The sequence below is a fragment of the Manis javanica genome, chromosome 7 (assembly GCF_040802235.1).
Source record: "Manis javanica isolate MJ-LG chromosome 7, MJ_LKY, whole genome shotgun sequence".
Classification (NCBI taxonomy): domain Eukaryota; kingdom Metazoa; phylum Chordata; class Mammalia; order Pholidota; family Manidae; genus Manis; species Manis javanica.
This window is the reverse complement of record NC_133162.1, coordinates 18,390,115-18,413,523: the sequence shown is the minus strand read 5'-3', so window position 1 is coordinate 18,413,523 and position 23,409 is coordinate 18,390,115. Positions and strand designations below refer to the sequence as shown.

The 23,409-nt window shown below is 33.5% G+C and overlaps 1 protein-coding gene across 6 annotated transcripts in view; it reads left to right on the top strand.

Annotated features, from left to right (window-relative positions):
- The first annotated feature begins 158 nt into the window (after positions 1–158).
- PDCD4 (programmed cell death 4) overlaps positions 159–23,409 on the top strand; it is a 24,287-nt gene continuing 1,036 nt past the window's right edge. Inside the window, exons 1-12 of one of the 6 annotated variants that reach the window (XM_073240433.1) lie at positions 239–338; positions 3,802–3,898; positions 4,031–4,136; positions 8,694–8,996; positions 10,812–10,906; positions 12,866–12,979; positions 15,439–15,660; positions 18,011–18,108; positions 19,023–19,137; positions 21,488–21,595; positions 21,847–21,957; positions 22,576–22,715. In XM_073240433.1, the coding sequence (XP_073096534.1) occupies positions 4,094–4,136; positions 8,694–8,996; positions 10,812–10,906; positions 12,866–12,979; positions 15,439–15,660; positions 18,011–18,108; positions 19,023–19,137; positions 21,488–21,595; positions 21,847–21,957; positions 22,576–22,715 (1,349 nt within the window). In that variant the 5' untranslated portion in view covers positions 239–338; positions 3,802–3,898; positions 4,031–4,093. Of the gene's footprint in view, positions 339–371; positions 717–818; positions 842–3,801; positions 3,899–4,030; positions 4,137–8,693; positions 8,997–10,811; positions 10,907–12,865; positions 12,980–15,438; positions 15,661–18,010; positions 18,109–19,022; positions 19,138–21,487; positions 21,596–21,846; positions 21,958–22,575; positions 22,716–23,409 lie in introns of those variants that run through there. The other 5 variants (XM_017649072.3, XM_037001225.2, XM_073240434.1 and 2 more) reach the window with 5 other exon arrangements.

Below are 23,409 nucleotides of genomic sequence, written 5' to 3'. Positions count from 1 at the left end.
CCACCCCCGCCCCCGCCCCCTCCAGCCGCGCTCCTACTCTTGCATGTCGCGGTACCCGACGCGCACGCGCCCTCCAGAGCCCCTGCCCAGCTTTCCACGTTTCACTTCCCTCCCATTTCCTCTCAGCGCTAGCTCCACCGCCACGATTGGCCAGCCGACCTCTCCGCCTCGGCCAATAAACGCCGCCCTCTCGCCCCCGTGTTACTGGGTAGAACAAAACAAAAACAAACAGAGCGAGAGCGGCCAGAGGCGCTCCGAGGCATCGGCACGGGCTGAGGAGCGGGTTTGGGCCGGAGTACCAGTGACCTGGCGTAGCAGCAGCGGCGGCGGCCCGAGGGGTCAGTACCGGCGGGGCGGCTCGCACGCTCGGGCAGACTGCGACCTTTCCCTCAGCCCCGGTCTCTTCTCCGAGGCAGCCGCACGTTGGGCGGGGGAGGAGGCGCGGAGGCCGCGGCCCGGTCAGGTCCTGGCTCGGGGGCGGCGGTAAAGCCGCCTCCTCAGAGCCCCGCAGGCCCGGCCGCGCCTCCTCCAACGCCCCGGACTGCGGGGAGCCGGTCGGGGTTGCCTCCTCCTGGGCCCGGGCACGGAGCACGGCGGCGCGGGCCCGCCCCCCAGAGCCCTTCCCAGCTTAGTGGGGGCACGCGGGGCGCTCGCCGGTCAGGGGCTTTTCCTCATCCCCGCGAAGGCTGCGTCTTCAACGTTGACTTGGTTGAAAGGTGTGTTTCTGGCCTGACGGAAGTCCTTTGAGGAAGGCTTGCGACCTCCCCGCCTCCCTGGCTTCCCGGGGGCCCTACGGAAGATGCGGCCCCAGCCCCGGCCGCTCCGGTCCAGCAGCCCCGGGGTTGGCCAGCCGGGGCCGCGGGGATTCTGCGGGCGCGGGCGCTGCGGGAGGGGCCGCCCGGTGGCGGACACGTGCGGGTGCCCGGCGCCCCGGCCCCGCGCGAAGTTTGCGTCTTCGCGGGCAAAGGGTTGGTGACTTTTATAGTTTAAATGAAATGTCCCAGAGACAACAGACAGGAAGGGAGGCCCCTCTGTGAAATGCACGCTGTGCCTGCTGTGTTTGTCAGTTCGGTGCTGCGAGGGTGTTGTGTGTTTTTTTTTTTTGTGGGTTTTTTTTGTTCGTTTTTTTGCTGGAGCTTCAAAACTGTAGACGCCAGGAGCGCCTGTCTCCCCATGTCCTTGTGAGAACTAGCTACGTAGCCAGGAACTGTAGTATGTACCATTGATTGAAACGATTAAAAATGCAGCTTCGTGTGGAAAGAACAGTCACCGCCTGTTTTGTATTTTTACTAAGTTTAAGGATTTTGGCATTCTTGCTAATTAAGGTTTTTTTTTTTTAGGAAATCACCGCACACTTAAAAAAAAGGGATCGCCACAGATGCCTTCTAAATAAATTTAGAGCTAGTTAGTTAGTTTATGCCCTTCACCTTCCTTCATTATAGGTTTATTAAATTCCTTATTATCTCAGTAGGCATCTTTGAATTATATTTTGATTGGGTTTTCTGTTGTAACGAGAAGGAAAAATAGTTGCTGTGAGTGCAAAAATAATGACAGGTATTTTCCGTAGTGTTTACTTTTACATCATTGTGGTTGTATGCTTTTAGCTGGTTTTAAGTTGCTAATTAGCTGTGATTGTAGCTCTGAAATGAATACAAGTAATTTTCTAGTTAACGTATGGCCTAAACCTGATTGCAAAAAATGTCAACAGTGGTTTGTTTATACGGTGTACTTCAGGAAAGATTTTTGTGAAGGTGAGGCTTTACCTTTTAGGGAATGTTTTGGCAGTTGAGTACTTCTGATTGTATATTTCTGTGGAACACATTGGAAAAGTGAAAACAATGTTTGTTTCAGTCTTGATTTTGTCCAATTTACATGTTTAGTTTTGCCATCTTATTGAAAATTAATTGTATAGTTCGATATGAAAGATGTGGGGTTTAGCCTTTTTGCTTTATATTTTCTTAAGTGTGGGGCAAAAATCTTAACGATTGTTAAGTGAACTGAAAAAAATACTACTATGAAAAGAGTAGAAACAGTATATAACTTTTATCCTTCACTAAGCTCTTGAAATGGCTGTGTTATCAAGTATGACTTGAGTTCTTGATTGCCTTATATATTGCCTAAAGACTATTTTTTTGTTAATGATTACTTCAGCAAAACAAACTTGCTAAGTTATAAATGATAGTCGTTACCTGATAATGTTTTTGCCCAACTTAATGTCTTCTGTATATTACTTTTAAATAAATACAGTTTTTTGTGTTTGGAAAATTAAAATTTTGATAACAACAATAGGAGTCTGCTTTAATAAACATCTCTCTATTAACTCTAAAAAAGAATCTACCTGTGTGATATTAGTCTTGTATTGAACTTGTGTAAAGCCTGCTGGATTTTGAAGGCCTGTGTTCTAATCCAGGTTCTTCCAGTGAGCAGCTGTCTCTTTTTGGACAGATCACCTACCTTCTCTGAATAGTTTTAGTTGTGTGCAAAGTGGAATTACCTACCTCAATATTATATTGAGAAATACATGAAATTACCCGAGAGGTGCATGTGAAATTCTTTTTGAGTCATAAAGAACTTTATATACATCAGTTAAAATCATTTCATTTCCTTTATTAGCTAGTTTTTTCAGAAAGTATTCCCTCAAAGATTATACTTGCATCGGGGAGGAAAAAGACTTTTTAATGTGACTCTAGTTTAATTACTCATATAAATCATATGTCATTTTCATTTCCCTATAATATGTAATTCATATACTAAAATGAAACAGATAATGCATTTTCAGCTCTTGAGGGCAATAATGTTTAGTTTACAAACTAGTTTTCCTCATATATCTATATGTAAAAACACACATATTTTTAAGGTTCATTTTCCCCCCAAATCTGGAGCTGGTAAGAATTATATTGAGAGGTGTTTATACAGAATTACATATGATATGACTTTATTTTGAATGGAATTGGAGTGATCTCATCATTTTCTTCTGAGACAATGATAGCATCATCTTAGTAGCCTAAGGATTATGCTGTATTAAGAAGTTTGTAATTTTAGTGTAATGTATGTTTATTTTTGTTGTTGAAAATATATTCAGAATCACTTGGTTTTGGTGTTTGTTTTTGAGAACATAAAGTCCTAAGTATTTCTAAGCTACCAAAGTGAAATAGGAAAAATACTTAAGCATTTTGAACCACTAAAAACATTTCCGGAGAGATTCTGAAATCATATTTGGTTACATCTTCTGGGAATAGTTTCCATGAAACATATTTCGATGGCCTTTCTTTCAAATAAGATTGGATTTATCATTAAGTCGTCTAAATAAAAAGCAACTGATTTTTCATCAAAACTTTCCAGTGTTAATAATTAAGTCATTTGAAACTGGTGTCTAAAATACTGAGATGCTAGTGTCATTCATTGTATGTATTCCTTTCTAAAATAGGTTAAGACTTAAAAAAAAGAATGGGTTTTTCAGATTATAAAAATAATATTCTCATTATAGAAAATGCTATTAAAAAAATTGCTCCCAATCTCATAATCTTCTAACAGTAATTATAAATACCTAGGTGATGAAATGGCAGATGTATCTGACTTCAGATATGTTGTGTGAAAAATAACACTATCATGATATTCTTGATAATCAAAACTGTGGTGTTTGCATTTTGTGGTAGTTCTCAAAATTCATTGGTAGCAAACCACTCAATTTTTATGTATATCAGATTAATTATAAGGACTGGTAGTCCTAAAAAATTTGGAGTGTGTGTTTATACTCTAACTTGAAATAAATGTGTAACAAATACGTCTTTTAATTCCAAGTAAAAGAGGTGCTTTGACATATTCAGAAATACTGGCTTTTTTTGTGTGTGACACAGATTAAACTTACTAAGAAGATTGAAACCAAATATTAATTAGGGTAAGCTATCTTTGTAAGTTAACTCTTAAAAAAAAATAATTATGTGAATTTTTTTTTCTTACAATGTGATTAATTTAAATTACCTTAATGATATCAGTTTGGAAGATGTTGAAATTTTTTTTCCTTTTAAAGAAATAGATCCCAAAGGAAGACTTCCATTTGGTACTTAATCAGTGCAAGTGAAATTAAGGAACAATGGATGTAGAAAATGTGCAGATACTGAATGTAAACCCCACAGGTAAGTAATCATATCTTGAACTTTGAATGCATTATGAGCAAGTTTTAGGCCATACCAAATTTTATGAAAACAAGATAGTAAAACAGCCTTTACTTTAAAAACCATCTTATTTATGCTACAAGAAAAAATAGATATTATTTTTAATATGAAGTCTGATTATTATTTTTATGGAAATTCATCAGTCCTATTTTTCTTCTCATTTTTTTCACATTCCATAATTTTTATTCTCTGCTACTTACAATAAACCGTATGGTACAGTATGGAAAAGAATAGTAAACCTCATTAATATTTTCACATGAGCTAGTTAGTGATTTCTATAATATAAACTATTGGTATCTTTGAAATCTTCCTTAATAATTTATATACTATAAATTTACCAATGGGTATCTTCCCTGATTTTCCATGATACTTCAATACCACCTTATTATCATAAAAGTGGTTTTGTGGAATAGGTGTCCAAATGCTGAGTAACTTCAGACTTAAAATATATTTATAGCTTTTAGAATAATCTTTGTAGAGAGTTAATTAGGATTTTGATATATTCTGAGTAGTGAGAGCTTTTCATATTGATAGTGTTAATTCTTTGCTTTATAATTTTATTAATATTAGAAAGAGCTCTATTTCATTTATTTCTAAATTCCTAAATTTATATATATTGTATTGCATTTTTTAATACTACTGCTTCATTTTTTTCAGTGACTTTAATTCACTATTGTGTAAAAGTTAGTTTTCTTTCATGTGAACACTTTGAAGTTGAAACTTCTCTGCAATTTTGTATTTACAAACCTAATTTAAAGTGTGCTAGAAAATTATGGTTGAAAAAATTATTATGATAACTGATTGTTTTAGTGCTGCTAAATGTAATAGCTATATGACTACTTGTTTTTTTATGGTTATAAGTGGGTGTCATGCCCCTTCATTGAGGTGAGGATGGTAATAATATGATTTAAGAATATATTTCACATGTAGGTAATTGCTGCTTTTCTGCACTGTCCATTACAATAGCCACTAGCCACATTTGGCTGTTGAGTACTTGATATGTGACTTTCAAAAATTGAGATATATTGTAGGTGCACAGTACATAGCAGATTTCAAGAGATTTAGTATGAAAGAAAGATGGTGAAATACCTCAATAACTTTTTTGTATTAATTACATGTGGATATAATGGATTTATTAGGTTAAGTAAAATATATTAAAATTAACTTCTGTTTCTTTTTACTTTTTAATGTGGATAAGTAGGAAATTTAAAATTACATATTTTGCCTGCTTTATATTTTTATCTTACAGCAGAGATGTTTCATACTTTTTGTATTCTGACTGTAACTGATCCTTGTTCTGACCCTGCTCTTGTTGCTTCTGCCCAGTACTACCTTAAAATAAGGGATTTATAGTTCTTGAATACTTGGATGGGCCTAAGGTAGACCTTTGCAATAAATTCTAACTATAGCAAATAGTCCATGTCAGAAACACTGGTGTACTAATTCCAACTTCTACTTTTGCTAGCTCTGTAACTTTGAAGAAGCAGGTTATTTGCTCTGACCTTCAGTTTCCTCATGTATAAAACTGGGGTATAGATATCCTCTCTATAAATTTATTTTAGGATTAAGGGAGATACAGTGTATGTGTATCATGCCCATAGCACATATTAGGCATATGTAACAAATGAAAATGTGCTAATATTGCTAATTCTAATTATGCCACTTAGTAGACCAGTTATTGAAAGTGCGATTGTCTCGTACTATGGTAAGTCAAGCACGATTGGTTACTATTGAGATGTCAGAGAATTCAGAAAGGAATTAGTACACAGTAGAAAATTTTGAAATCCCCACATTCTCTATTCAGGGTTTTTATCTTTTTAATTTCGGTTTTCTTCAAATCAGATGAATAGTAGTTATGAAACCCTCAAACTTAGGTAAGTGTGAATAGCGAAATACAAAAAAAACAATTGATATAAACATGGCTTAAAAATTATAAAGTCTAATGTATAAAATATATCTAGATATGTTCTGCTGCAGACACACAACATGTATTTGAAGGGATATTAAAATAGTTGAAGAAAAGAAAGTCAAGTGTGGAAAGTATACTTTATGAATATTTTCATACTCCAAGGACAGTTTAAATAAAGCATTATACTTAGAAGTTCTTTATCTTCTGGATAGGTTTGGTAGTTCATCTTAATAGTAGAATAATGAAAGTAATATGTTGTAGGTAGATGTTTAATGTTTTCTTCAACTACTCACTCTTACTTGAAAACTCCTTATAATTTGTCTGATCTCTGGCTTTTCCTTCTTCCTCTTAATCAGCTTTTTTTTCTTTACATTCACTCTTTTGTTCATCATGTCTTTTTAGCTGTCACTTCTGCTGTACTTTAGCTTTGTATTTTCTGTAGTTATATAGTCACTTGAAATTCAAATGTGGCTTTTAATTCTGGCTACAATCCTTTTTAGATATGTAACTGTTCTGTGAAACATCTTCCATTTGTAAAATGAGGATCAATAGCTTCATTATAGAGCTTTGTGAGGATTAGAGATCATGAATGTAAAATGCCTAGCATAGAACCTAGTGTCTATAGGTAACAATAGTCATGGTAATGACAAAAGTAGTAGTATTCCTACTATGATTACTAATACTACTACTGGTAGTAATCACAGTAGTTTGTTATAGTGATGGTCATGATCATGTCCAAAACTCACCTTTCTGACCCTGGCTTTCTCTTCTAGTTAAGATACTTTCACCCTTCAATGTGTTCTGCTTAAAAGCCCTTTATTTTTTCTTTAAAAGTGTCACTTTCTTATTCACGCCCAAGTTATGATTCTTGCCCTTTCTACTTAGTTTGTGACTGAATTACTGCAACGTTTTCTTAGGTGGTCTCCCACTTTTACTTTCTCTTCTAAAATATTCTGTATTCTTCTCTGCCAAACCAGTACCCCAATCACTTACCTATGATATCAAATCTAAGGTCCCACCATTTGTGGGAGCAGTCAGCAATTATTCTGGTGGCATAAGCAGGGCAAGATCATGAAGGACCTTAAGGTACAATGTAATGAGTTTACACTTTATTTTGACCCAATGGGATACCTTCAAAAGGTTTTCAGTGGGGGCATGTTTTGGAAAATCAGTTTCCTTGCAGTTTGGAGAAGGGTTTGAAGACAGAAGGCACTGAGACTACTTAGGACACTAATGGGTAATTTGATTCATTGTTTCTGATTACACAATGTCTTTTCCTAACTTTCATACTTTTTGTCAAGAATTGTAAAGATTCTAACACATCTATGCTTTTTATTGGCTCATTTAAAAAATTCTAGTTCTCAACAAATTAAAACATATTGAAGTTATGCACATAGATTTAACATGTCCTGTTTACATTTAGGAATATTAAAAACCATTTGAGGGATTCAGCTTTGACTTGAGTTAGCCATAATGAACAAAACTTTGGCCTTAGGGGAACTAACTCAGTAGCTTTCTGACTTGTAAATTTTTCAGAGCAAAGCTGAGTGTCTTCAAGTCATTTGATCTTCACAGACATTTAAATTAGTGTGAAGGATAGTCTGCCAGGTGCTGAGGATACAAAGAAATACAGTATAGTCATGGTTCCTCTTTTGAGGCTAATGACTTATTTAGAAAAGCAAGACTACTATATAAAAATAAATAACAGTGATTTCTGTGATGTAAACGAGTGGTGTATGAGCACTAGTGTTATTGTGGCTGGAATTAGGAAAATTTTCATATATGAAGTAAGACGAGCTATATCCTAAAGGAGTTCGATAAGTTTAAAGAGCAGTGAGGATGACGTTCTGAACAGGGGACTGTTGGGAACTCCAAATAATGTTGCTGTCATTCGGGAGATAATGTGCATATACAAGTTGGAAGATTTTCAGATGGTAAGTAATATGAGTCAAGTTTGGAGAGATAAATTAGGGCTTTGAAAGCATGTGTTATCTTTGAAAGCAGTAAAGCATCAACAGTTTCGCTCAATAAATATGTGATCACTTATTTGTCAAATGACTTTCAGGGTCTTTGGATTGCTTTCCTAAGTATCTGTAATTAATCATGAGATGTTTATTTAAACATTCTTAGCCTTAGTTTCCTTAGCTGTATAAATGATGTAATAAATAGCTCTCAAACTTGTGGGTAAATGACAAAAGTACTCAGGGGCAGTGCCTGATGAATAATAGTACACAGTCTATAAGTGTTAGTTTTTTCCTTTTTCTCAAGATCCTTAGTTGTTTCTTATTTCTTACCTCCAGTTGCTTAACTCTCTTAGCTCACAAAAGGGTAAAAATTTTATGTTTGGTATTTATGTTAATATAAATCTTATGATCTAAACATATGAAATAACAGGCTTTTAGTAAATTTTGTTCATTAAAATTCAGTGCCTTAGTTGGGAAAGTAATACTATTTAGTTGTCAGTCATTAGATTGAACCATATGAAATTGTCAGTATGTGACTGTTACCCATAAAAATGTAAATTTCATATGATTAAACCTAATATAACTTGTGACTATAACTAGTATTTAAAATATTTAGAATTTTCTTTCTTCATTTTCCTCTTAAAGATCCTGATAATTTAAGTGACTCTCTCTTTTCTGGTGATGAAGAAAATGCTGGGGCTGAGGAAATAAAAAATGAGATTAATGGAAATTGGATTTCAGCATCCTCCATTAACGAAGCTAGAATTAATGCCAAGGCAAAAAGGCGACTGAGGAAAAACTCATCCCGGGACTCTGGCAGAGGCGATTCAGTCAGTGATAACGGAAGTGAAGCCCTTAGAAGTGGAGCGACTGTACCAACCAGTCCAAAGGGAAGGTTGCTAGATAGACGATCCCGATCTGGGAAAGGAAGGGGATTGCCAAAGAAAGGTTGGTATATACCGTGTCTAAAGAAGCAAACATAAAAACATATTGTTTTTTTTATACTACAGTTACCTTGTTCTAGGAATGAAAGCTATTTAAACAGTGATAATGTAAGGTTTTTATGGTTTTGTGTATTATTTTTGCATAGTAAAAATCTCAGGACCATCTCACTTTTTAAGTTGAGCTTTTTTTCTTGAGATTGTTTTCTTGAGCAGAACTTTATCTCATTTTCAGCAAAATACACACTGATGTTCACAATTATGAATTGTGCTTATACACTAACTTTGTTTGAAAGGAGTAGGTCAGAAATTCATCATATCTGATATCTAATGAATCTATGTCCACTGTTAAGAATACATGATAAAATACAAATTTAATTGGTAATATCTGGATCAGAGTTGTAATGATTTCATGGATCTTGTTCTGAGCTCTTTAGCTCTGTTTTGGGCGGTTGAATGGTATGGGCCCTTTCACTGCTACATCTCCATCTCCAGTGCCTGAAGTAGTGACTAGCAATGTAAATGCTTAAATTTTTATCAAATGAGGGGACTTTCAGTTTCTGTCTGTAGTAGGATTTTGGTGCATTTTGGAGATTTCACCATCTTCCAAGTGCTGGGAGCCTCAATTTGTAGTCTAGGATTCTTGCAAAATGTTTTCATGATTTGTCAAAAATGGTTATTTAAAAAAAAAAAAAAGCAAAACAAAACAGAAGGAACAAAACAGCAGCTGACTCATAGACACTGAGAAGGGATTGGTGGTTACCAAGGGGGAGGGGTGGGGTGGGTGCAGCAGGGAGAGAGAGGGGGTTAAAGGGGCACAGTAATTCACAGTCACAATATAAGTTGATCACAGGGACTGCTGAACCACTGTGATGTATATTTGAAACCAACATAAGATTGTATATTAACAACACTTTAATAAAAAAGTGAGGAAAAAAAATGGTTATTTTTGTTGAATGGCTCTATAACCATTGGATCAAAATGAAACCTAGTTAACAAATTCTGTTTTGCTCTGGTGGCAAGGATTATACTCTAGGTATAAAGTGAAAACCTCCAAAAAGAATATTAGTGATACTGTGAAGTTCTTTAAAAATAGTGTAATATATTAAGTCTTATAAAAATGCTTCAGTAAGTTTAGAAAAGCAATTTTGAAAGTGGCATTGTTAAACTTCTATAGGTTGGTTTGTATATAGAAGTAGAGAGAAATAATAAGCAGTCTGTTAATGCTTAAGTAGCAGTTGTTTGTAACATTGCTAGTTGCAATTATAGTTAATGTGTACTTCTATATCTAAAAATTTGGCTTTAAAGTATTGATGTTTTAATCATTTAAATATTTGAAACTGTGCTTCTTTATTAAGTAATTTCTCCATTGTTGGGTTTTCTATGGCACATCTTACTGGCTCAACATACTTCTTAATGTTTTGGTTCTAAGAAATGTCAAGTAAAATTTAGAGCTCAACTTGAACATCACCTCCCTTGAGGTCCCTGATAGAGCTATTTTTCTGATCTTTTTCATTTGTTTGTTTTTGTTTTTAAAGTATCTGCCTTTTTAGTTTTACCTTTATAAGCTATTTCAACTTGATATTTAGGAAACAGGTTATAAAATATATAATATTGAATCATTACTGAAAACAAAGTGACCTGGATAAAAAGAGTTTAAAATTTGACTCTCAACTGGAAAAAAATTAGCTCAGAAATTAAAATATGGTTTTTCAGCCATTATTTAAATAACATCTGAACTTCCAGAATTATTTCAGATTTCAGTTATAATTTATGAACTTTGAAGTCTGCTCTTTCTTTTCTCAATTCTAAACATCCTCAGGTGGTGCAGGAGGCAAAGGTGTCTGGGGTACACCTGGACAGGTGTATGATGTGGAGGAGGTAGATGTGAAAGATCCTAACTATGATGATGACCAGGTATGAGTGTTCTACTTTTTTTCTAATATATATTTGGAATGCTTATAAGCTTTTTGACCTCATGTTTGTTGTTTGCTCATACATTTGTCTAATCATATTTCCATAAATATCTATATTCTGTATTTGTCAAATGATTATATTGACTATGCAGAGAGTAATGTGTATAACATACGCATACATTTTTGTGCACACACATTAGTATATCTAAATCATATATATATATACACACTTAGTTCTTTCATACTGGTAGGTTAATTTTGGACTAGGAAACCAAGTTAACTGATAATAACTTACACATAGTTTTCACTTGGTTTCTGAAGTGAATCAGAAGTAGATCTTTGCAAATTAGGATTATCAAATTGACTATTTTTCAGTAAATTCTATTGAATTAATATTTATTTTTCAGTAAATTCTATTGAAGTAATATTTCTATAGTTTGTTTCTGTAGTAATGATAATTGGGATATACTTTTGAACATCAGAAAAGTTACAGATAATAAATACCTTTTAAATATTACTGTTCAGGATGGTAACTATATGGTAAATTTTATTTTTGGAACATGAGGATCTTTTCTCTAGGGACAATGTTGAGATGTAAATTTTTAGTAGATTTTATAATGAATTTTTATCAATTTTTTAATGGAAAAATATTAACTTACACAAGTAGACTAGTATAATGAACACATTTGTACTCATCTCCCAGCTTTACTAACTTCAGTAATGAATAATTTGTGGCCAGTCTTGTTTGAATCTGTACCTCCAGTTTACTCTTCTTGTGTCTCTCCCCTCCCTCAATTCTCTGGATTTTTTTTTAAATACATTACTAAATGCTCATCACAATAAATGTACTTGCTATCTGTCAACATACAAAAATATTACAATATTATTGATTATATTTTCTATGCTGTTCTATCATCCCCATTACTAATTTATTTTATAATTAGATGTTGGTACCTCTTTATCGCCTTCATCTATTTCACATATCCTCCCACCCACTTCCCCCTATGGCTGCCACCAGTCTATTCTCTCTTCATGAGTTTATTTCTGTTTTCTTTGTTTTGTTTTTTAGATTTCACATGTAAGTACTCTGGATTATTTTGAAATAAATTACAGACATTTTGACTTATTTTTTAAAGTACTATCTTTGAGTAAGATAAAGCATAGTGATGAAAATAGGGAATTATCAGTGCATATGTTAATTTTTTATTGTGTATTCATATGTACTTACCTATTTTAGCTAATAGTTGGACATGGAAATATTCCTAAGAGAACATGAAAAAACATATTTTAAAGCCAGTAGGATTAGATTTGACATAGGATATTTGCTAAGTATTCTAATTTTAATATGTAGTCTTTCAGGTATATGTTGTTAGGATGAAACCAGTCACAAGTTGCATACAAACATTTCAGAGCTTTTTTGTAGAGAAGGGGGGATAGAAGATTAATGGCCATTAATCTTAATTCTTTTTGAAATTTCAGTTGAATAGTCCTCTTCCTTAGATTTTTTAATCACCACAATGTTGATTTTTGTTATAGGGATTTTTATTATGATAATACTAATTATGAAGGCTCTTGTTCCAGCTTCATTTTTTTTTTAAAGGTGAAGTTTTAATGGAAATAATGTTTGATAGGGAGCCTTCTTAAAGCTTTTTGGTCATTGAAGGATTGTTTTTGTGAGTGATATTAAAAATACTGACAGAAGATGTTGGAGATTGGGAGCAAGCCATGTATTCACTGTGGTTAGTGGCTCTGATCTGTAGTTTTTTGTATTCAGATTTTGTAAAAGAACAGTGATATAGATTCTACTTTTATATAATATAAGTGATCAAAGCATGTAGCATGTCTTTTACTTGCCCTGAGTAGGGATTACTAACTGATTGGAAGATGGAATTATAAAGGAATTTCAGTTTATCTGAATATTTTGTTCTTTAATTTGTAACTCCTCTTCTTCACCTCCCAGGAAAACTGTGTTTATGAAACTGTAGTTTTGCCTTTGGATGAAACGGCATTTGAGAAGACTTTAACACCAATCATACAGGAATATTTTGAGCATGGAGATACTAATGAAGTTGCGGTAGGTTTAAAATTCCAAGTGTAACATTTATATAGGGAGAAAACACTATTAAAAGCAAAATATATCCAGAATGATTTTGGCTCACTGAAGAAGTTTAAGTTAGTTTTCTGTTACACAAATGAATTGCTAACTAAGAAATGGAATAAAATCACATTAATTTAAGCCAGTTTTTACCTGTTTGGTTTCTGATGAGGACTATGTGCCGTTTCCTTCCCTGAAAAATGACACAGCATAATATTGTAATAATTTTTATAGTTACACATTTTTATAAGTGATAGTTTAAAAAATAAAATTTTAACAATTTTAAAGCATTTATGGACCTGAAACCTCTTCAGAGATCTCAGTTAAAATGCTTGACTTAGTTCAATTTTTTTGACATTCATTTCAGTGCTCAGGGTTAGAATAAAATTTATTTTTGTACTCTGCCCAAAAAGAAAAGAGAATATATATTTGTAACAACATGACTGGGCCAAGAGGGTATTATGCTAAGTGAAAGTAAATCAGATAAAGACAAATACCACATGATTTCACTTGTATGTGGAATCTAAAAAAAAAAACAAATTAACAAACAAAACTGAAGTAATTGCATAAACACAGAGAATAAACTGGTGGTTACCATAGGGGAGAGGGATGGCAGGGAATGGGTGAAAAAGGTGAAGGGAAGAAAAATCAGCAAGAATGTTTGCTTTCTTGATAAGGCAGTGATTACATGAGTGTATATTCATGTCTGAATTCATCAAGCTGTACACTAAGGTTTGTACATTTTGTATGTACTTCAATATAACAAATAAAAAATAATGAAATTTACCATCATTCCATGAGAAGTAGCCAGAGGATTGGAACTATGAAAAAGGCTTATTTCAGCCTCAGAATTTGGAACAAATCTAGGCATAAAGGGGGAGTGGGAGGCTTAAAGAACACAGATGTAAAGATTTGAAAAACAATATATATAGAAACCAAGAGAATAGATGTGTTTTTGAAGCATAATTTGCATGGGAACATTTACCATGTTATGAATTGTTCATAAAGTATAAAAGTGTGAAATAAAATTATTGCTCTAGGTGGGATTACTGACTCAAAGTAATACAATGGTAATTCTTTAGAAGACTTATAATTTACATTCTTTTAACTCAAATGGGACTTTCTTGATTTGTCTGATACCATGAGTTTTGATATCTTTGGGTTTGAATATAAAACAAATATTTTTTCAGTATGTATACCATATGGAGGAATTTTGAAGAGGTGATTTTTTTGAAGCTGCCCTTTTGAAGCTCAGTCAAGTGAGGGAAATTCTATATAAACAAATTATTAAAATGTAATATGAAGCATTCTATTATAGAGGAAGAGTTTAAGTCCTATGAGGACAAGGACTGATGAAATCTTTTTATCTAACAAGCAGGGGATCATTAGTACACTGTGTATTTATTAACTGAGTAGTACTGTGAGCAGAGTGTTAAGGAAGCATAAAATGGAGAGCAATGGAGGAGATGATTAGGATTTTGCCAGGATAAGATGGTTGAAGGTTTTTTAGGAAGGAGGAGTATCATGTTTAAAGGCAAGCACAGTCCAGGAAGATGAAGTGGAATAGAAAAAGAGACTACTAAGAAGGACAGCAGTTAGGAGGCTATGAACATAGTCCTGGCCCCCTTTCAGTAGTATACCATGACTTAAATATTCTGAGAAAACTTTAAGTAAAAAGGAAGGCACTCTAAGTAACTGAGTTAGAATATAGCCTCTACAGTCACAGTGCCTGCATTCCACTTTCTAACTTGGCTTCTCTGACTGTGTGTCCTCAGCAAATACTTAATTTTTCTGTGCTTTGGATATGATGAGTATGATGATAATATTTCCCTGAATGGTAGTTTTGAGTATTAAATAAGATAACATAAAATGAAGTGGCTGTTACACTGCCTGATAGATAATAAGTAATAAAAATTTGTTGCTATTATATTTTAAATAAAAAATTTTAACTTAATCCTAGCATTTAAAACAATACTCCCATTTCAAAAGAATGGTTTAAGAACTCATTTTAAACTTTATATGAAAGTACATACAAATTTTTCTGTGCAGAGAAAGCTTCGAAAAAAAAATAATACATAATAATCCACAAATGCTCATAAAGCAATATTCCTAGAAATAATATTAATAGATTATAAGATAGTTAACTCCTAACACCAAACTTAACAATATTATGTAATTTAATGAACTATTTTAGGTATAATTCATATTCTTACATTTAGGGATGTTTTGATAGTTAAAGCTTGGCAAAGTGTATCCATATCTAATTTATATGCAGAGAAAGATGTATTTATCCTATCTCACAAAATATAATTGCTTCTCTGATTATTTCCTAAAGAGTCAGGTAAGGGTATATGGATACAATCTTCAGTTTTTTCGAAAATAAAGTTATATTGAACTACAGGTAGTGACATACCTTTTTTTTTTTTTTTTTGGAATAGGAAATGCTAAGAGATTTGAATCTTGGTGAAATGAAAAGTGGAGTACCAGTATTGGCAGTGTCCTTGGCATTGGAGGGAAAGGCCAGTCATAGAGAAATGACATCTAAACTTCTTTCTGACCTTTGTGGGACAGTAATGAGCACAAATGATGTAGAAAAATCATTTGATAAATTGTTGAAAGATCTACCTGAGCTGGCATTGGATACTCCTAGAGCACCACAGGTTTGTTCTCTTCCCCAACTACATTTCCATTTATAGAAAGAATACACGCTCCAGAAAATTTTAATAGATGAAAGAGGAAGAAATGGTCCTTATTTCTTACTACACAAAAATAGCCCTCTAACATTGTAGTGTATTTTTCCCGAGCTGCTTTTATTTTTTCAAATGTAGTTTTCATCATACTGTAATTTATTTATTTATTAAGGTCTCATTGATACACACTCCTATGAAGGCTCCACACGAAAAAACAATGTGGCCACCACATTCACCCATGTTATTGTATCTCTCCCACACCCTATTGCTGCCACTGCCCAACAGCACATCAAGATGCCACAGAGCCACCACTTGCCCTCTCTGTGCCATACTTCATCATACCATGATTTTATATCTTCCTTTCCTCCCATGCTCCATATAGTTTTTGGGTTATTTTTTTATGCTGTCTGTTTTCAGTTACCTGTGATTAAGCTGTTTTATGAGCTAGGATTTTAAAAAGTGTAGGCTGCTATAATTGAGGATTGAATTTTGCTTGACTAATGTTTATTATAAAAGTAATCATAAATAAGACTATATCCCCTTTTGTAGCTTTGTGGGAAAATAACTAGAAAATTCATGACTTAAGCTTCTGCTCTTATTAGATTTAATACATCTGACAATCTGATTTTCTGGTTTGAAATCGAAAACATGGAATTGTTCTTATTTACTTAAAAGTTTTAAATCAAAATAGGAGCCCTTAAAAATTAATTTAGAAGTATAGGTTAATTCCTAAATGTGATTTCTCTTATATTTTCCTGTGATACACAGAAGTCTGTGTAATGTATTGAGCTGTGATTCAAACCTGGACTTTTTCCTTTTTACACTGATACTCATACTTTAAAAAGTTATTACATAAGTTCATATTCATTACAGAATTTTTGAAAAATAAAAGCCGAAAGGAAGAAAGGCTAGCAAAAATAACCATTGTTAACTGTTAACATTTTGGTGTTAGATTTTCCATTCTATTTCTGTGGGCTTCTATCATTGTATGTTTTTTATATACCCTTACATTTTTTGTTTTAATAAAAAATGGATCATACTATATGTGCTGTTTTGTAAACTTGATTTTTCTTATGCCATAAAATGGTGAACATATTTCTGTATGGCCACATAGTGTACTATTTCTTATGTATATCATTTAACCACACCTTTATTCTTAGAAATTAAAAGTTGCCAATTTTTATAAGAAATAGTACTGTGAATATACTTTCAGATAAATATTTCTACACAACTTTTTTTTTTTTGAGAGGGCATCTCTCATATTTATTGATCATATGGTTGTTAACAATAAAATTCTGTATAGGGGACTCAATGCACAATCATTAATTCACCCCAAGTCTAATTCTCATCAGTCTTGGATCTTCTGAAGCACAACGAACAAGTTCTTACATGGTGAACAAATTCTTACATAGTGACTAAGTTCTTACATGGTGAACAGTGCAAGGGCAGTCGTCACAGAAACTTTCGGTTTTGATCACACATTATGAACTATAAACCATCAGGTCAAATATGGATATTCGTTTGATTTTTATACTTGATTTATATGAGAATCCCACATTTCTCCCTTATTATTATTATTATTATTTTTTTTTTAAAAAAAATAAAATGCTGAAGTGGTAGGTAGATGCAAGATAAAGGTAGAAAACATAGTTTAGTGCTGTAAGAAAGCAAATGTAGATGATCAGGTGTGTGCCTATAAGCTAAGTATTAATCCAAGCTAGACAAGGGCAACAAAACATCCACGGATGCAGAAGATTTCTCTCAAAACAGTGAGGGTGAGGTTCTAAGCCTCACCTCTGTTGATCCCCAATTTCTCACCTGATGGTCCCCCTGCGACTGTGCCTGTCTTAGGTTGTTCCTCCCTTGAGGAATCTTACCTGTCTCTGGCTAACCAGTCGTCTTCCAGGGCCATACAGGGAAATTCTACACAACTTTTTTCTCTGAATTCTTTTAATCTGTTTTCTGAAAAAGCCTAGTCCCATTTTTTGTTTTGTTTTCAGAAGAGAGGTTTCTCTCTTGACATTTAAGTCATTGACATAAGAATTTTGATCATATACTATGTTTCAGGCAGTGTGCATAATACTGGGGATCAGTAGTATGCAAAAGAGATGTGGTCCCCTGCTCTGATGACACTCAACTTGAAGGTTAAGCTGTGGGAGCATATGCCAAGCCTAACAGGAGCTAACAGATACTTTTTGTATATTTCATCATGTCTTAGTGTATGACTGTAGTTCAACCAGTCTTCATTTGTATGTTTAGAAATCATGTTCTATAAAGGTTTATTTTTAATTTTTTTATATTGCTCTCTTTTTTCTTATAGTTGGTGGGCCAATTTATTGCTAGAGCTGTTGGAGATGGAATTTTATGTAATACCTATATTGATAGTTACAGAGGAACTGTAGATTGTGTACAGGCTAGGTAAGTAAATTAATTTTCCTACTTAGAATTTCAAAATGGAAAAATTCTACAGTAGTCTATTGAAGTTAACACTTGAATTAATCAGGCATTATAGGCATCTATTTGTCATTTGTGTGTATTCTCCACTGTTAAAACAGAGAAAGATTGTTGGCATGATAGAACAGGAAGAGGACAGTACTATGATGCAGAAGTTCTGTGTTTTAGCTGAGCAAAACATTAGCTACCCTTATGTCAAGCCACTCTTCTCTGAGCCTCAGTTTGTTTATTTATAAAATAAAGGATTGAACTTAGAATGTTCTTTAAGGTCCCTTCAGGTTTTAACATTTTGCCATTCTTTAATCTAGTCAGATGGACAATATCAACAAAGGAGTCCCATTTTCAATTTTATATTTATCTGCTATAGAAATCTTAGGAAATGATGTTTGTTGTCACTATTATTTTTTGGTATAACTAATTATAGGCTAAATGTGATATTTAGGAGTTATGCTCTATGATTTTTCATGACTTCCTGGAAACTTAGATTTCAGCTTAGCCATGTCTTAGGTTTACTCAGATGTAGATGTTAGCTTAGTTTCTAGGAACTACTTCAGGTCATAGTGGAATGGTTGCGCTGGTGGGAAGGCATGGATCTATGTAAAAAATCACTTCTTGGTATAGATCAGTTATTTTGTAATAACATTAGATTTTGACTGAGAAATGGGAATAATGGAGTATGAGAATTAACATGAAAAGCAACTCTTTTTGCTCCCAACTTTGTATTTTGAGAAATAGGTTTTTAAAACACTTGAATTTTAGATTGTTTTTATGTTATGTGAAAGCTTTGAGTGCATATGCAATTTTTTTCAACTTTATCCATAATTTGATCAACATCAAGCACATCCAAATGTCAGAATCAATTTTTTTTGTTTTGGTAGAGTTGCTCTGGACAAGGCTACTGTGCTCCTGAGTATGTCTAAAGGTGGAAAGCGCAAAGACAGTGTTTGGGGTTCTGGAGGTGGACAGCAGTCTGTTAATCACCTTGTTAAAGAGGTAACTATTGAGTTACTGTATTTAATTTATATGTATTCCTCTAGGAAATAAATTATGCTCTCTAGCTGGTACTTTTGAGGACAGAAATGAAGTTCAGTCTTACAGCTGCAAATGGAAAATGAACAGTCCTTGTATATTTGGCTTTATATATCCTTTTGCTATAAATTATGTAATAATTATACAATTGTTACTGAATTTTTATGGTTTCTCTAACTTAAAAATGAGACTCATAAGTTACAAGGGTTTCCATGAATAATTATAAGAAGGCTGTGTGTGAACCTCAGAGGAATTCCTGAAGTCTTTTTCTTATATTGCTATTTAAAATTTTACATATACTATTGAAATAAGACTTTCTACTTTGTAGTTGTTCAACAAATACCCATTTTTATATGAGCAATTTGAAACTGGATAGTCTCGGGTTTTATGACTTATGAACACTGCTGGCAGGTTTTTATAAGGAAATTCACTACCTGTATGAATGAATGCTTTAAAAGACAAAGTAATTGATTCACTGTATTAAAATGCTAGATTTATTCTCAAGGGATTTTTTCTTGTAGTAAATTGGTAGTCTATAACAAGAAACAAAAAGAAGTACTTCATCTCCTTATTTTCTGATCTTTAAGAAAATAAGATTTACATGTGCTTCTGATTTTTGAGTATATCTTCATGTGACTATAGTTTTGATATTTAATAAATCTTATAATGCTATGGATCTCTAGTTTGATGTTAAGGAGCTCAAAATATAATTAGAGCTTTGACTATTTTTACTTTTATATGTATTAAGGTAGATGAATTGTTTGTAATGTCGTAATTATAATCTCTGGTTTTAAAAAAATTATTAGAAAAATTGAGTGTAAAAACAGTCAAGATAACAGGGCATTCTGGCAAGAAAATGAAATAAAAGCCATCTGAATTGGAAAGGAAGAAGTAAAACTACCTCTATTCCCAGATGATGTGATTTGTAAACAGAACATCCAAATGAATGCACAAAAAGACAAAACAAAGCCCAAACTACTAACTAGTAAATGAATTCAGCAAGGTTGCAAAAGTGGAAGTTTTATACACTGAGAACTGCAAAGCATTGTTGAAAAAATTAAAGACTTAAGTAGAGAAAATATCCCATGTTTATAGATTGGAAGTCTTAACAGCGTTTAGATGGTAAAACTCCCATGTAAACCATTAATTTAAAAATTAATATTTTGAGAAAGTCCAAAATTATGATCTGTGAATCATCTGAACAAAAATATGATAAAGATAAAAATAGAAATAAAACTACCAATATGTAAGTTTGAGGTTGACATTAGTTGCATATACATTTACTTTCACATGGAGTGATAAGATGGACAAAGAGGACTTTTAGAAATGTATACATGTATTTATAATTTAATCTTAAAAAAGCATGGAACCTGATAGGAAACATTTAAATGTTTTACAAAACAAAGTTAAAAAACTAAGTGACATTATTAAATAGAATTAATTTATAAAGTGAAAAGACATTCAAATGCCATGCTTTAAATAATTACAAAAGCATGCTAATAGGAATTATCAGGATGTAGTCTATTGATCAAATTTTATTTCACCTTTTATGAAAATGTTGTAGAAGTTAGAAGATACTTAAATGAGATTATTTTATCCAATCAGCCAACATTCATGGAGTATCTACAGGTGCAGAGGTCACTTTAATAGGCACTGTATAGGGAAGAATATACCTAGTTGAAATTCTTGTGCTGAAAAACTTGTCTCCCTTTTCTCTGGTGTCATAGATGTTACTGTACAAAATTTGGAGAGGAAAGTCAAGACTTGCCTTTTTAACTATAACTGGAAGCTGAATTACTGATGAGCATTTCAGATAATGGGTTTTGAATCTTCAGTTGTACAGAAAAGATAAATTATATGGGAATCTTTGCCTTGTTTAGTAAAGCTGTATTATCATCACTCCTTTTTTGGGTTCCAGTGCACAATTAAGGACGTCCTGGTGGAAGTTAATGTGCCACTTTGAAACTTCATTTTGAGACTTTCAGTTAGTGCCCTCTGGTGGTATTTAGATCCCTTGTTCTGCATGAAGCATTGGAGCAAGCATGGCCACAACTCAGGCCTTGTACATCTTAAAGTCTGTTCGTAGATCTTCATTGATTAACATACAAGGAAGAACTACATTTTCTTCACAATTATGAACTATAAAAAAATTGAGGATTTACTTATGAAAAAATTATTAGAATGGTGTCATGTCTATATATTCTTAGTTGTTGGTGACTTGTTATTTCATCGTACAATATGAAATCATTTAGGCATAGCACAGTTTTTTAAAAAACCTGGAATTATAACACATTTTGATTTTTAAATCTAACAGATTGATATGCTGCTTAAAGAGTATTTACTCTCTGGAGACATATCTGAAGCTGAACATTGCCTTAAGGAACTGGAAGTACCTCATTTTCACCATGAGCTTGTATATGAAGTAAGGTTACTTTGACATTCCAAAGAGAATTATTAAGTGTTCCTTTTTGCACCATAGTGACTTAATGGTACTTTGATAACATACATCATTTTTTCCTTTTTAAAAATTTTATTATTAAGGGAGAAAGTTTTAATTTTTGTAATGATTATAGTTACATATTAGAGGAAAGGGTTCGGATGTATTTTAGGAGCAGTTTCTTATATGAATTAATGACCAAAAATTCATTCATGGATTCACTCTTCAATTTTTAGGCCATTGTAATGGTTTTAGAGTCAACTGGAGAAAGTACATTTAGGATGATTTTGGATTTATTAAAATCCCTTTGGAAATCATCTACCATTACTCTAGACCAAATGAAAAGAGTAAGTATAACATTATTTTGAGCAATTTTTAGAGTTAGGCCTTAAATATATGATTGAATAAAGATTAGAAATTGTCAATCAAATTATTTTTTTAGGTATGTTCAGTAGTAGTATACCTTTTTTTTTATGGTAATGTTTGACCCTCTTGCAGCCCTTCTGGAAGTAACATTTTAGTGTTTTTTTTTAACCTGTATTTTACAAAATGTGATTGTGTGTTTTTTTTCTTCCTCGAGCTCTGTTTTTAAGATATAATTTCTATTTTACATGTGGAAACGTAACAAATTATAAAGTAGTTAATGTATTCCTATTTAAAACTGTATGCATTAAAATGGTGAGGTTCTCCTTTTAAAAAAATGTACTGAATATATATAGATAAGTAGATAGGGAAGAAATGTGTCCACCATCTGATACATGCCTGAAGCTCTTTTGAGAGAAGAGTTTTAAGGAAAACATTCTGTAACAGATGTACCTACTACCTGTACTTTTCAAGGTTCAGATCTGACTTCAGTCTAATTATATGAACACTTGGCCTTAAATATAGCTTGATAACAGTGAAGTTGTATGGCATTACATATTTTATGTCAGCTAACAGTTCTGTATATAATTCCATTGTTTTAGGGTTATGAAAGAATTTACAATGAAATTCCAGACATTAATCTGGATGTCCCACGTTCATACTCTGTGCTTGAGCGATTTGTAGAAGAATGTTTTCAGGCTGGAATAATTTCCAAACAACTCAGAGATCTTTGTCCTTCAAGGTACTTTATTTATTACTTCCTCAACATAAAACACTGGTTGAGATGCTTGGGGAGGCTAAGCTAATTTTTTTTCATTCCAGCTTTGTCAGTTAAATAATAGTAACTTCCCTGAAGTCACTCAAGAGTGAAATCACCTATGGAAAAACAAGGGCAAAGCTTATTTTGTCCCCTTGTAAATCTGTACAAGACTACCTCATGAAGCCCCAGTTCACTGAAATAAAACTAGTATGTATAGCAGTTCTGTGTACCGGGCTCTAAGTAGTTTAAATATTATTTCAGAGTAGATATTATTACCAATCAGATGAGAACATTGAGGCTTAGGGAGGTGTAATGTACCTTTTTTAAAGTCACACATGGTAGAGGCCAAAGATGTATCCACATTTTTTGGCTTCAAAGATTTAGGCTAATTCTTGTACTTTACATAGCTTTCTTTTTCCTACATAGAATGGGTGATTGGGGCTAGTTGGATTTTACCTCACTAGAAAGTGTGTTGTGTATGTGTGTGATTTTTTGGAGGAATCCCAAAATAGGATATAGACTGGAATTAACTGGATTCTCATCTGTTTTTCTACATTTGGGTTATAGCTTTTCTACATCTGAAAAAAAATTTAAACAGGTATTTTGAAAGCGTCTATAGTGCTAATTTGCGTAATTCCAAATCATGTTGGTATTTCTTATTTGGCTCAGTGTTTAG